This window comes from Nanorana parkeri, unplaced genomic scaffold (assembly GCF_000935625.1).
Source record: "Nanorana parkeri isolate BGI_ZX_2015 unplaced genomic scaffold, ASM93562v1 scaffold569, whole genome shotgun sequence".
In the NCBI taxonomy this organism is placed as follows: Eukaryota; Metazoa; Chordata; class Amphibia; order Anura; family Dicroglossidae; genus Nanorana; species Nanorana parkeri.
Window position 1 is genome coordinate 279,912 of NW_017306837.1, and position 15,895 is coordinate 295,806.

Consider the following 15,895-nt stretch of genomic DNA (forward strand, 5'->3'; position numbering starts at 1 on the left):
GGGGGGGGGTCGGCGCCCGGAATTTTAATGAATTTTAATTAATAGCTCTTTTACAGGGGACCATCACTAAAGCGGCCATGAACTTGTAGCAGAAGGGGAAAAGCCACCGGCGTATGGCATACTGATGTGGCCAGCTTCAAGCGGTTGTGTTCCGACCTATGCCGTATACATCGAAAGTGTTAAAGGGTTACAAGGGTTAAACGAGACATAGAAGAGCAAAAACAGACTGATTTCAAACCTGTAATGTAATGATTTCAAACATGTAATGTAACATAATCAAAATCAAGAGAAAAATTAGATTATGCAATAGCATGTGCTATAGCTTGACATTTCCCTCCCACCTATTTGTTTACAGACTTAGCAGTTAGATACAATATGCTTCCATTAAGACAACATAGATTTCTACTACCAAATGAAAAAGGATCATAAGTATGGAATCAGGCACAGAAGAAATGTAAGGAAAAAGACGGAAAACTATTTACCTGATGCCATGGTCATGGACTTTGATTCTCTGTGCATTATAAAGTAAAAACATAGATATGTTGTGTGTTCCTTTTGATGGATGCCTTTCCTCAAACTGGTTTGACTTGTTCTTTAACAACTGTATTTTTCTGTGCACATTTCAAGCTCATATTCCATTATACTCTACTTCTTTCTTCAAATGTGCTACTTTTTGTTGTTTTCCCTGCGTAAGGACAATTTCCGGCCTTGGCTCTTTGTAGATACATGTTATCTACCATTTACACACTGTACGACTATGACCTTTGCCTCTTGCTTTGCCACAGTGTTCTACTGCAGTAACAGTAACAATATACATTTCAATAATCATAAGCCATTGCAAAGTATTTTACTTTTAGTTTTTCAAGAAAATCACCTTCTCTTAAAGCCAGGCAGGTACTTCTTGCCTGAGAGTTTCAAAAAAATATTTTGAATAGTTGCATTGCAGCATAACTAGTTGATTTCTTTGCTTTGGTTACTATAAAATGACATACTTCATGTGAAAGGATCAGAGTTTCTTATTTGTTAACACGATGCAGCTTTACTTAACAATAGAAAGCATACAGCACTTACATGCAACTTGCAGCATCTTTATCTGTATGTGATCTCCTTGTCTGTGTCTACCTGGGCATAAAGTCATAAAAATCAAATATAAAACACATGTGAATTGTGACAGTATACAACAAATGACAACAAATTTAATGTGCTATAAACTAACCCTAATGAAAATAATAAAATAAGTAAACCGCTAACACACTGGCTGGGTTCACATCTAGGCCTTTTCGAATATGCTCGTTTGTCGCACGGTTTACAGCGATTCGTGGTAAAAAAAAACGCGCGACAAACGCGCGTTTCCGAGGGCTATCTGGCTGTATCCCAATGGATATGCGCAGCAAATACACCCCACAGAAGCTCCTGTACTTCTTTGGGCGTAGGGCGTTTTGCAGCGCGTTCTTACGCGCTTTAAAACGCCCAGGTGGGAACCATACCCATAGGCAATCATTGGCTTTCACATGTTGAGCGTTTTACAGAGCGTAGGAACGCACTGTAAAACGCCCAGGTGTGAACCAGGCCTTCAATCTGTTGTTTACACAATCCAAAAATAGCAATAAATAAATAATATAGCGCTAAACAACACAATAAAAGTGAAATACAATCCAATAAAACTGCAACTAATCAGTGTTAATGATATAATAATATGGATCCATTGAACACATAACACTAAACATAACACAACAAAGAAAAACAAAGTAGCATTCAAATAATTCATGATGAAACCTGTTCAGTTCTCAATGCCAATATCAGTCTTTAGAAGAACAAATTGTATTAAATCTAAAGGAAAATGTGTCTGACTTAGATCCAAATGCCACACAATATAGGAAGTGAATTAATAATATAATTAAACTCATTAAACTCATGTGTGCACATGCTTTTTTCCCTACAGAGGGAGTATGCTCATAAAGAGAGAAAATAAACAAATCCCATAGTGATTTCCTTATAAAATTAAGCTTTATTGAAATTAATAAAACATGGTCATTCACATACATCAATACTTGGGCACACAGCATAGTAATGAACGGCAGTGCCCAAAATGCATTCATCAGTCAGCTAGAGAGAACTCATTACTTCACATTCAATGGTGACATCATCTGATATTCACCCTATGCATTACGTCGATTTGACATCTGCAGGGGTACCAATTAGACGTAACTCTCCTTATGAGTATACTTTGGTGATTGATATTTGGCACTCTGGGCTGACTGAACTTTATCACAAATTGTTTGAATGCCAGTTTTTTGTTGTTGTACTATGTTTAGCAACAACACTAGATTCATATTATTATACCATCAACACTGATAACACTGGTCTACAAGGAGAAAGCCTCAGAAATGAGAGTTAGCTAAATTTTACCAGAATTGGGTCGAAAATTGGCTCCAGGTTCCAAGATACAGCTTCAGGTCAAAATTGCATCAAAATAATTCAAAATTATGAGGGGATATGTGATTATGCTCCATAACTTTTCTGCAAAATGTGATATAGCTGTTTATCTTTTTATTGATACCAATAAAAATAAAATTTTCCATTAATTTATTGTTTTTTCATGTAAAATGTTTATGCTTTAGATCGACGGCATTACATAGTTAGTCAGGTAAAAAAAAAGACACAAGTCCATTGACTTACATTTACATGGACGGCCCCGCATCAGCTGCATCCTGCTCTTCGTCTTTATCATCATCTGAGTCTAAAGATTAAGATTCTGGTGGATATGGAATAGGCAAGTCCTCACCATGGGGTACAGGACGCAGTGCGGATGGAATGTTTGGATGTTTGGTCCACTTCTTCTTTCTGCGAAAGGTATGGACTTTTTCTTCTTGTTTAGCCAATGACGCAGATAAGTTGCACATGTAATACAACAATAATGAGGGGCCAAACTCTTGTCCTGATCCCCTATATTGCATCCAAAATATAGGTGGTATGCTTTTTTACCACTGCCATCATACTGCACTTTTGAGATGCAAATGTAGCAGAAGTTATCTGCGTTGTTTGCACAGTTTTGAGGCATCTTGGCTTCTGAGGTAAAATATCACGCAACTGTTCCTTTGAAATTTTAGGCAATTACACTTTCACAAGCCACCAGATGTAACTGTATGATGCATAGATCTGACCAAGACAAATGTACCTTGCAATAAATGAACAATACATTACAGTTCGGTAATAATCTTTGGTTCAAAGTGAAGATAAATGTATATACGTCCATATGGTACGATTTTCATTGTTCTACTGTACTTTGTCGAGAAGTTACGAGGTATCATGATCATCAGACACCTGCCTCCCTTGTAGGCAAATATACTTGCCTGTGTATAAATCTTTATTGTGAAATATCTTGAAAACTTCAGCCAACCAGCAATGTTATCACCTGTTTTCTAATTCATCTAATCAAAATATGTAAGAATTAACACATTTCATCTTGGAGGTCGATAATTTCCCAAAATTTGTAGACCAGTGTTAGTAGCAGTTTTATTGGATTTTATTTCTCTTTTATTTAGGAATGCACAAATACCAGTATCGGTATCTATGCCAATACTGGACATTTTCACGAGTACGAGTCTCCCGATACTAAGCGCTGATAACGGCACTTTAAATGTTTAAACAGGAGTGGCTGCCGGGAGGTCCCACGCTTGCTAGGGATCTGCTGGGGAGCCTAAGGGTACCAGGTTTTCAAAATGATACTCAGGGACACCCTACTAATGATGCCCACTTTGAACCACACCCACAAAACATCTCCCCATTTGTAGCCAAACCCACAAGACATGCCCCCATTTTTAGCATGCCCTCAAACAATTGGTTACAAACTTTTGGAACAAGCGGAAGACATTTAAGATTTAAATATAAAGTAAACAGATTTTTTTTAAAAACACCGAGATATGCATGCATAGTTAGGAGGTACCTAATAGCTAGATAGAAATGAATAAATCAGTTTGAGAATTGGGGAAACTTGGCAACAAAATCTTTTTCAAGAAATTGCAAATTGTAGTTTACCAAAATAAAAAAATCTTGAAGATGTATAGACTCTGCTGATAACCATGTGATTCCAAAATCTTGATTCCCTGGATTTACGAATTGTGGATTTCTCTGGAGATCACACAAATGTACATTTGCACATACAGGCCCCAAAAAACAAGGTTCATCAAATTCACTAGATGGATGAATCTAGAATCTATGAGAGGCAACAAGAAAAATAACAATTGGTTAAGGAGATTGATAGGCACAACTTTACCCAAGGGAATCAGATATTCTGGCTTGGGGATTTCACAATTTAAGTGGATCCATGTGGACAAAGTAATCTAGTAAATCTAGTAATCTAGTAAAATATTGGATGCGTTATCCAACAGGGGTCATTTTTTTGTCTAATTATAGTCAGTGTCCAAAAATGTTCCTTTACAAAGATAGGTATCATACATAGAATTGAGATTTTACTGTTATTTTCTCTCAGGATGTGTTATTTTGTCACCAACCCATGTCAGCTTCTTTTCCTGCCCTTCTCATCAGACCCCTCAACGATACCTATAGTATCACCAGTATAAAGCTAGTAATATTTTAAACTGATAGTTAGGAATGTACATTCAGCAAAGTAAAAGTTCATTTAGTGTAGTAAATTATTGAGAAAATATTTTCATATTAAATGCACAATAATTTTCAAGGGTAATGAAAAAAAATCAATTTTCAATTAAGAAAAAGGCAAATAACACAGAAAATTAAAAACGCTTAATACATTAGCTTTTGCAAAGTGGTCCTTTACTTTTTTTCAAATATAGTGGGGGGGAATTTATCATAGCAATTGCTTGAAAGTGTTTGAACTTGCATGAAATATATTTGATGCACTTTGCACCAGATTTATGTTGCTAGTGTAATGTTGTTCATAAATAAGGTTAAATAGACTCCAGGAAAGAAGACTTGTAACTCCAGACAAAAAGCTTAACTGTTGCTTCTTGAAAAAATGGTCATGGGGACTTCTTAGGATGTGATTGTTTTCTTAGGTGATGCTCCAGTTTCAGACAGCTGCAGAACAAGTGCAGATCAAAACAGGCGCAAAGCACGTGCAAGCTCAGGTCAAAACAAGGGCACATGTTAAAAGACAGATTTGCACATTAAAAAAAATATCTAAGAGGCTAAAACTGTTGCAATTGCTTTGATAACCCCCCCCCCCCCATAGTTCTTCCAGTTCTTCCAGCCTTAAGGTAATATAGTTGCTCGAACTAATATATTAGCATTTAGGTTAATTATTAGGGTTAGACAGGTAAGGGTTCCATATTACAAACCTATATTACTTAAACCATGATATTTAAGAGCTTATTATTCTATGTAATAGAAGAGATTCTTCCCTGTAAAACAACAGGGTGCTTCTTACAGCCCAACAGGTGTGCAATTGGAACTCCTTTATAGATTCACAGTGTACATTTTCCTCCCACTCTTGACCGTTCATGATTAGGGGTTATACCCAATGGCTGCAAAGAAAGCAGAAATTGGGTGGGAAGAAGAATCCAAGAAGATGGCAGTGGCTGCGAGAGACCAATGAGAGGGAGCGTGGACCTGTCATCTCTGAAAGAGGCCAAAGTTAGAGGTAAGTTTGCCAACGTTATTTGCAAACATTATGCATGACTGGATTCCCCCCTCCCCTGTCCGATCCTCCAGCGCTGACTGGCGGAACGGACGGGGGAGGGGGCAGGTACAGCTGGCTCTGCCTCCTGAAAGGCAGAGCCAGCTGCCACTCACACAGCTGGGTGGATCCAGACATAATTGTCAGGATCCGCTCCAGCGTCTCAGTATACCGTGAGCTGTAGCTCGCGGTATACTGAGCTTTGGGTGACAGGAGAATGCTAGTTTGTGTCCTCCCGTTACCCTTAGGAGAACTATGGGGGAAAGCCCTAACTATGGGGAAAAGCCTCTCCTTTAAACATGCTGTAGCCCTTTGCTTATTAACTGGTCAGCTGTGATCACCCTGTGTTCAGGAAGGATAGTCATTCTTTTTATGTATGCTTTAGTTATAACTATTTGTAGATGACCCTTAAAATCCTAAATTCTTCCTAGAACATTAGATGATTACTTTTTCTGGTCTGAAGTTTTTGAGGATAATAAAATGTAAAATTGTCTACTGAAACTAGAAGTCATATGGGTATTTTGTATAGAAACATATTATTTTCTTTATTGTGATCTGAAGGTTATGTTCTGTTCACAAATGCAATTATTCACTTAATTCATTTATCTGAAGAAGGTTGTTAGAGTTCTGAATGTAATGCAGTTCACTTTCTCTGATAGCAGCCAAGCTTACATTACAGACTAATGAGTCACTACCCTTATTTTCAATAAACAGACAATCTGAAAGCTGATGGGCTCAGCCAGATACAACAAAGAAAATACTGATCTATGTATCACTGCAATTTTGTATTAAAAAGTATAGTTTAGTTTTAGTTGATTTAAATACAATATCACAGTAGCGAGCTCCCATCTACTGCTTAGAACCAGGATAAAAAGCTACATTAGCTAGGATACGAGAGATATTATGTTCCTTTGTTTAGGGAGTTGGGGTGTAGAACTGACTCTTTATTGAATGACTGTAAGGTCTGTGGTAGCGCTACATAATAAGGGCACCAAATCAGTCAAGCAAAACAAGGGAGGTTGGGCTTCCTCCTGATAAACCTGCGCCCAATTTAATCTTTCACATTTTCTGCAAAAGATGTTTATCTAAACCTCTGCTTTTAATCTCAGTGGTTAGACAGGTTTTTGCATGCTGGCTGGTGAGTATGACGGGAAACTTTTTGCTGTTTTACTGTTTGAAGCCTTTCATGTGCACCTTGCTGTAAGGCTGGTAACGAATTGATGAGTGCATTTGCCATTTGTTTTGCTTGACTGATTTGGTGCAGTGACGCATGGGGGGCCTCAGCTGCCGTTGTGATGTGCAGGGTCCTTTGTGTGTCCCTGTGCCTTTAAGGGAGGTTGGGCTTCCTCCTGACAAACCTGCACCCAATTTAATCTTCTGCCCCATGTGCTCCAAGATGGAGACTCTCATAGTTTAGAGTTAGGACCGCATAATATGGAGGTGCCTTGACGTGGCTGTGCGGCTTTCACATTTTCTGCAGAAGAAGTGTATCTAAACCTCTGCTTTTAACCTTAGTGGTTAGACATGTTTTTTTGCATGCTGGCTGGCAAGTGTGCTGGGAAACTTTTTGCTGTTTTACTGTTTGAAGCCCTTCCATGTGCACCTTGCTGTAAGGCTGGTAATGAATTGATGAGTGCGTTTGCCATTTGTTTTGCCAGCACTGAATGATGGTGCACCTGTGCACAAAACTTATTAAAAGGATGCTGGTTCAGGGTTCCACCTGGAAAACAAAGGTGTCTGTCCAGGAGTCATGAGGACTCCATCCTGGAACCAGCCAGTGTGGCAAGTCTGTTGGATGCAATCTCTGTGGGAGGGGTTTAAAGTAATAACCTGAAGTCAGTGAGACTTGGAAACACGTTATTTTGTTTAAAGACAAAGCTATAGTTGTGTTCTTATGTTGGAGAAACCCCTGTGAGGGAAAACTGGTGTGAACGTTTAAATAAAAGTGGGCGGGTAGGCCTAAAAAGAACATGTTTGCGAGTGGACTACATCCTTAAGGTTCTACCATTTGAAGATAAATCTCACAACACTTATCGATGCACTAAGTGGAGGGGTGCTAATATCAATGTAAGAGTAAAAGGATATGATTAGAACAGATAAATAATGAAAGATTGTGAAGAGAGGGGGAAACAAAGCTGGGTATAGCTTGGGTATGACATACATAGGATTTTTTTTTATGGATGTAAGGCAATGTATAATTGTTTGGATTAAGAATAATAAAAAAAAAATATATATATATATACACACACTGTATTAGAAAAAGTATTGGGACACCCCTCCAAATTTTTGGTTTTAGGTTTTCCGTGAAATTTCCTTGCTACTAAATATTCCACGGTCAACTGTTAGTGGTATTATAACAAAATTGAAGCAACTGGGAGCAATAGCAACTCAGCCACAAAGTGGTAGGCCACGTAAAATGACAGAGCAGGGTCAGTACATGCTGAAGCGCACAGTGCGCAGATGTCGGCAACTGTCTGCAGAGTCAATAGCTACAGACCTCCAAACTTTGTGTGGCCTTCAGATTTGCACAACAACAGTGCGTAGAGAGCTTGATAGAATGGGTTTCCTTGGCCGAGCAGCTGCATCCAACCTTACATCACCAGGTGCAATGCAAAGCATCGGATGCAGAGGTTGTAAAGCACACCGCCACTGGACTCTAGAGAAGTGGAGATGTGTTCTCTGGAGTGGCAAATCACGCTTCTTTGTCTGTCAATCCAATGGACGTATCTGGGTTTGGCGGTTGCCAGGAGAACGGTATTGCCTGACTGCATTGTGCCAAGTGTAAAGTTTGGTGGAGGGGGGATTATGGTGCTGGGTTGTTTTTTAGGGCTTGGGCTTGGCCCCTTAATTCTAGTGAAGGGAACTTTTAAGGCATCAGCATACCAAGACATTTTGAACTATTTCATGCTCCCAACTTTGTGGGAACAGTTTGGGGATGGCCCCTTCCTATTCTAACATGACTGCGCACCAGTGCACAAAGAGAGGTCCATAAAGACATGGATGAGTGAGTTTGTGGTGGAGGAACTTGACTGGCCTGCACAGAGTCCTGACCTCAACCCGATAGAACACCATTGGGATGAATTAGAGCAGAGACTGCTAGCCAGGTCTTCTCATCCACCATCAGTACCTGACCTCACAAATGCACTTCTGGAAGAATGGTCAAACATTCCCATAGACTTACTCCTAAACTTTGTGGACAGCCTTCCCAGAAGACTTGAAGCTGTTATAGCTGCAAAGGGTGAGCCAACTCAATATTGAACCGTACAGACTAAGACTGGGGTCCCATTAAAGTTCATGTGCGTGCAAGGGCAGGTGTCCCAATACGTTTGGCAATATAGTGTATATATACACATACAAATCTATACTGTGCATATATATATTAATTAATTATACAGCCAACTTAATAAACAAAAAGCAAAATTGTATAATTCATCTGCATGACATTTAGCATTTCCCCTGAAGCCCAACGTCAGTGGTGCAAGGGTGTGAATCTATGTCATTTTGCTGCTATGTTTGCTCATACTAGGAATATTTTTTTCAAAAAGATGGTGATGTATTTAGGTCATGGTAATGCTAGGTACAGGGCAGGATTTCCACTAATTATATAGCTTGTGGCCTAGGGCGCTATTGCTGCTAAGAGCTGCACCAAGTCCATGAAACTGTCTTGGATCCTACTGGGCGGAAATTACTGTCTCTCCTGATGCCCAGCAGCTCCTCCAAGAAAAGGTTTTGGGAGGAAGGCAAGGTAGCTGACCTAGGAGAGGAAAAAAGTATACATGTGGTCAGGGCCTATGCAAGGATTTTGCCTACACAGGCAAAGGCACAGGTGCCCTCAGGTGGCTGCCTGTGCAGCCTTGCACTAGTGCTGGCCCTGATGGCAGCAAGACTATAAACAGCTTTGTCTGATCTACTTTTTCTCTCCACACAGTCATGTCGTGTGTGTGTGTGCCCGCCATTCAAGTTTCTGCCTTTTGATTCTGTATGTAGAGTCGCAACAGGAAGAGGAATGTTGAGGGGAGGAATCAGAAGAGGTCACAGTAGATGTGTTGATCTTTCTGAACTATGGGCAATAGTAATAAAAAAACAGTTACGTGGAGCAGAAGTCGTGGAAAATGTGACACTGAGTGTAGCGGAGCCAGCTGGTGACACTAAGTGTTCATGGAGAACGGAGAACAATAATGAATGCACTGGATGGGCTCAAGGGGCAGCTGAATGGCAATGAGGGAGCGCACAGTGACAGGAACTGACATGAAGGCACCTAATAATACTGGAGGCCCCAAGACACACAGGGTTAACCCTATGCCCCTCCCAATAAATGGAATTCTCGTGGCCCATCGTCTCCTCTGCAGACAGACCAGGCAGCCCCGATCACACAGTAGACAGCAGATGACTGTCACTGGGTCAACCTTACACTAGAGCCGCCCATGTGTGTATCTTTTGGAAGCCAAAAGGGACAGCTGCTTTGGACCAAACAACAATGACTAGGCCTGGGGCAACAGCCCATTTTGCCCCACTTTGAGGACTGCCTTGAAGGGTATGATTGAGTATAATAGGGTTATATAGTATAATAGAGTTACATAGTATAAAAGGGGTACATGGTATAGAAATTAATGAGGGGGTACAAAATGGTTATTTGTTTCCCCTGCCTTTATATGTATGAATTAAATAAAGTCAGCTGATGAACACATTCTTCTCTGATCTCCTGTAGAGGATTAGCAGAGCCGCTGCTGAGTGTCAGTGGATGATAATGCAAAGTGCGGTATTGCCTGGTACACCTGGGTGCCAGCCCCATGCAGTACATGGAGCTCTACCTCCTACCCCCTGGTCGGTACATGAGTAGCCCGGCGTGCATTGTCAATAGGAGTTAATATAGGATGTCACTTGGCTGCCTTCCCTCACACACAGACCATAGCTGCATTTACCACTGGGAGGAGCTTCCCCGGGCCCTCCTGGCAACATCACTGGGCAGCCCAACTCACCTCTCTCTCCTGCAGAAGAAGGAGAAGCTGTGACACCTCAATGAGGGCCCATTCACACCATCCAGTGCATTCATCTCACAGTCCCATGGCATGAACACACTGGACCGCTTAATCCTACCCTGCCTGCGTTCTAGGGTGGGAGGGGGTGTAGCGGTGCCATTCATTTCAGTAGCACCGCAAGCAAGCCTTCCGCCCGCAGTGCTATCGCCTGCACTGGAACGCGTGATACCACAATGCCATGCATTCCAGTGCGGTGCAATTGCAAAAAAATAGTGTATGCAATCATTCCAACTGGCATGCAGAGCATTGCGGTACCACATGTTCCAGTGCGGGCAGTGTGCTTGCGGTGCCACTAAAATGAATGGCACAGCCACACCTCCTCCCACCCCAGAACGTGGGAGAAGTGGTTTAGTGTGTTCATGCCACGGGACTGTCAGATGAACACACTGGATGGTGTGCACAGTGAACATGTATTTTCTTGGAACCTGGTTTAGTGGGTATGAAACGTCCCGTGGCATAATGATGCCAAAACGTTCATATTGGCTTCTTTTGCCACATACAATGCTGTTTTAACACCTCTCTCGCAGAGAGACACCTGGTTGCGATTAACAGAATATGTGGATTGGAGCAACAGTCACCATATTTATTTCCAGAGAACTTTTGTTCAAGTCATTCTGAATTGAGAAAGCTGGTCGGATGACCTGTGAAACGTCTTCAATAAAAATAAAGCAAGTCCAGTTGCCTTGACTTATTTTTTACAGATATAGTATGTGTTTAATTAAAAAGTAAACCATTTATTATTCCAGAATAAAATGTAGTTCAGTTATCCAAAATAAAATGTATGTGGACAGGATTAGGTGCCAGAAATCCACATTTGGGAGGGCTGTGATGTATGCAAATTGTGTCTTACAGTGTTGAAACCTTCTACAGTAAAGTTATCTCTCTTTTATTTACTTAGATATATATTGTATATAATTATCTATCAGTTAAAGGAGAACTATGGGGTCAGGGCTTTTCCCCATAGTTCTCCTAAGGGTCACGGGAGAACACAATCTAGCGTTCTCCCGTGACCCAAAGCTCAGTATACTGCGAGCTACAGCTTGCAGTATACTGAGACGTCGCAGCCGGAGTGGATCCCGACATTGCTGTCAAGATCCACCCAGCTGCGTGATTGACAGCTGGCTCTGCCTATCCAGAGGCAGAGCCAGCTGTGCCCGCCCCCTCCCCCGTCTGCCTTGCCAGTCAACGCTGGAGGATCGTACAGGGGAGGGGGGGTCGTACAGGGAAGGGGGGATCCCTGCACGGAGCTGTCAGTGACAGTCACGGCTCTCTGCAGGGATAGATCGAGAAGTGAGCGAGCGACGGTATGTGTTCGCTAACTTCTACTGAGCCGACCTGTGACAGTTTCACTGTCACTGGTCGGCTAGAACTATGAGGCTGAGTGAAAATCACTTGCCTCATAATTCTCCTTTAAATATAACATTTCACATAGTGAAGAGTACACAGAAGCATATGAATTGGGCACTATGACTTGAAGAGGCTTACAAGCTCACGGAGACAGACACAGACAAACACAAATATAGTGACACACACACACCGCCACATACACAAACACAGTGATACACACAGAGACAAACACTATTACCTGCAGCTCAGGACCAGGAGGCAGTGTGGGGAGAGAGGTTAGAACAGCTCCTCCTAAAGTGCAGAGAGTAGGCGGGAGGAGGTAGTGAAAGCACAGAGAAGGCACATGGCAGGGGTGACGTGCGCAAACTCAATGTAAATGATGGTAAAAGTTTACATGCAATCAGCTCTAGCAAGTAACATACAGTAAACTCTCTGTTATCCAGTATTCAACTAACCAGAACTTTCATCTAACCAGAAAAAAAATCCCCTGTGTACTCACTGTTCTGCTGATGTGCGGCATGTATTATCCTGGAAACAACCTATGTCTATTTGTCTTAATTTGATTTTGATTACTGTATTTCAATATTAATATGAAGTCAATACAGAGTTTATGTTATGATATGGTATAGTATGGGGTATGGCATTAGTTAGACCTATTTTTAAGACTAACACTTAAGCAACCAGAAACTACATTTATCCAGAATCTACCAATCCCTGTGGATGCTGGATAACGGGGAGTTTACTGTATTTGGAACAATCCTAACATGGAACAGTTAGCAACATTTTACCATGAAACATATTTGTTAAATCATATCGTTAAGTTAATACTCTTACTGTTATATCTCAAATATTGCCTGAGGTGCCGACACGTGCGGCACCTCAGGCAGTCGCCGGCCAGCTAAATTAGGACCCCACCTGGAGCTCCTCCCACCGGACCAGCGCTGACTCACCGCTGCTCTCCCGCGCCGAAGGTAAGTGAAAAAAAAACCATAGCGCAAACATTGGGGCATTTTGACAAGTACAAATGTCCTGTTTTTACAGGGGGGGAGGGGGTGGGGGCGCAAAAATGCACCTTGCCTGTGTAGGCAAGAATCCTAGCACCGGCCCTGGTCATCAATCCCAGCCCATTTCTGGGAGATATCTAGAAATTCTGTATTTTTCATAACTAGTCACAATGCAGCTAATTGGAGATAATTGTGGCATGCGAGTAGTTAGGATTAGTTGTGGATACTGGTGACAATTTGAGCCTGGATGCAGCACTTCCCTATATTTTCTATGCACAGCTATACTCACTTCAGCCATTTGCAGCATTTCACATAGTGTAAATGGTGCCAATGACAACATTGTGTGCATATAGCTATGGTTAGAAAAGCTTTCAAGGTCACCTTGGAAGCTTTTTTGATTACATCCACATGGCCATCTGCAGGTAAGTGCAGCTCATACTGTGTTCAAATTTTGTCCTTTTTTGTGGGTTTATTTGGGTGTTTTTTGATGCAAATTCATTATTTCAGTTTTTAAAATACTATGGCTCCTTGGTGATTTTTTTTTCTATTTACCAAACAAAAAAACAAAAATGATGTTAAAAAAATTAAGAAAGGCATTTCTTTTAAAAGCAATTTTTCTGTACTTGTAGTGGTTTTATAGGAACAAAACATGGGCAAATGTGCATTGGAGAGAGGTACTAAATATTTTTGTTTTGATTTTTCCCCCGACATACACTATAACAGTGTGACTATAAATTAATATTAGGAATGATCACATTTTAAAAAGACTCTTAGGTAGGCTATGCAGACTCTCCGGTGGGCTATGCAGACTCTCCGGTGGGCTATGCGGACTCTAGATGGGCTCTGTGGACACTCTGGTGAGCTATTCAGGCTCTCAGGTGTGTTATACGGACCCTTATGTGGCTGTGCAGATACTCAGAGTCTTTTCCAGAGATTTTACTCTCAAAACTATGTAAGAAAATGTAAAGCAGCCAGGGGTTTCATTTAAAGTGAATTAAAGTGTTGGAGGGCTGCAAAATGGCATGAGAGAGCTATACAATATGTCTGTTAACCAGAGAGGCTGATAGCTACACGCACAGACAGATACAGATAGAGAAACAAGAAAAAGACAAGCTGAAATATCTTTCCCGCGCCGAGACACTGCCAGAACTTTACCGCCTTGTACAATGGGGAAGGGTAAGATGCCACATTTACAGGTGAAACTCGAATAATTAGAATATCGTGCAAAAGTAATTGCAGTAAGTGCTGCAAAAGGGGCCCAAACCAAGTACTGAGTACATATGCATGCTTGTACTTTTCAGAGGTCCGATATTGTTCTATGTACAATCCTTGTTTTATTGATTGCATGTAATAATCTACTTTTTTGAGGTTGTGGATTTGGGGTTCTTGGGGTTTTCATGAGCTGTAAGCCATAATCATCACAATTATGACAAATCACGGCTTGAATTATCTTGCTTTGCATGTAATGAGTCTATCTCATATATTAGTTTCACCTTTTAAGTTGCATTAGTGAAATAAATGAACTTTGCACGATATTCTAATTATTCGAGTTTCACCTGTACATAATTTAACCGTGTTATCTACATATGAATGAGTAGCAGCATTCATATGTAAGTATCACAGCCAAGTCAATTTTTCAGTGGGGAGCCAGTAGCCCCTATCTTAATTTTGGTAGCCCCGGTCGGCCTGACATATTGTATCTGGGTCTCATCTGCTATGTAACCTGGACACAGCCTTCAAAACCGGTACTGTCCGGGTCAATCCCTAGTGACTGCAGGGCATAAATAATTGCATACCCCCAAACTGTGATTAATCTGGGGGGAACCAAGTGCCTCTGTCCCTTTTTCCTCCTCAGTTGTCCTTCTTTTTGGTCTGATGTACAGATATCTATGAACATGTTCTATTAAACTACCAACAGTGTTATTTTGCATTTAAACCCTTCCTAATTATCTATTTGACTATTTTGCAAATATATTAAAAAAAAAAAAAAAACAATTTTACCAATTATTCTCTGCATATAAATTCTTAATAGTCTGCATAACTGGGGACATGACAGGGGTGTGTCTAATGCCTAAATACATTATGCTGGAAGGTGTCCCTCTTTCTGGTCTCAGAAAGTTGGTAGGTATGCAATTGATAGAGTGTTATATAACGCAATGCATAATATCAGATATACTATCATCAAGGATGTCTACTATACACCTTTAATCTAGTAACTGGTACAGATTATGTAGCAGATGAAAACTACAAAAATAAATCTTGGTAGTATTGGTGAGCTCCAATCTGTAAAATCTCTACGGATGTATAACTTTTACAAAGTGACCTGCAGATATTTTTTTAGTGCTTTCAGTGTTATCTAGATTATTTGATATATAAAAGTAACATTGGGATCATAAATGACAGTGCTTTCTTATTCACATAAAGATGTGTCAGTGAGCGCAAGCTTCCTTACACTGGCGCTGTTGTACATTACATGAAAAAGTAAATGTCTCCCTCTCGTGGTCACTATAAATGGCAGCTTAGCTGATAACTTTACTTGCTCTTAATTAAAAATAAGTAAAAAGTGCTACAAAATGTAATTGGTGCACTAGGTACAAGATATTGAATGGATGATTTTTTTTCCAGTTGTAATATCTGCTAAAAACATTTAAAGTAGAAATAAACTTTTACAAAAGAATATTTAGTTGTGTAGTGTATTGTAAGAAAAATTAGATTGCATAATTATTTTTCTTAAAATAATACAGTTTTCCCCTTAATTCATGTTTTTTTCCCTGCATACGTTACATACTCTTTGCATGAACTTCCTGTGGATATGTGCACTTTCCAGTGGTGGCTGGACATCACAGTTT

General features: G+C 40.5%; 1 protein-coding gene across 1 annotated transcript in view; it reads right to left on the reverse strand.

The window, feature by feature from the left end:
- Nucleotides 1-10,799, reverse strand: part of LOC108791706 (cytochrome P450 1A1-like) — a 37,224-nt gene extending 26,425 nt beyond the window's left edge. Inside the window, exons 1-2 of the mRNA XM_018562264.1 lie at nt 10,636-10,799; nt 9,346-9,410 (exon numbers count right to left, since the gene is read on the reverse strand). Of these exons, the coding sequence (XP_018417766.1) occupies nt 9,346-9,410; nt 10,636-10,799 (229 nt within the window). The remainder of the gene's footprint in view (nt 1-9,345; nt 9,411-10,635) is intronic.
- Between the last annotated feature and the right edge of the window lie 5,096 nt (nt 10,800-15,895).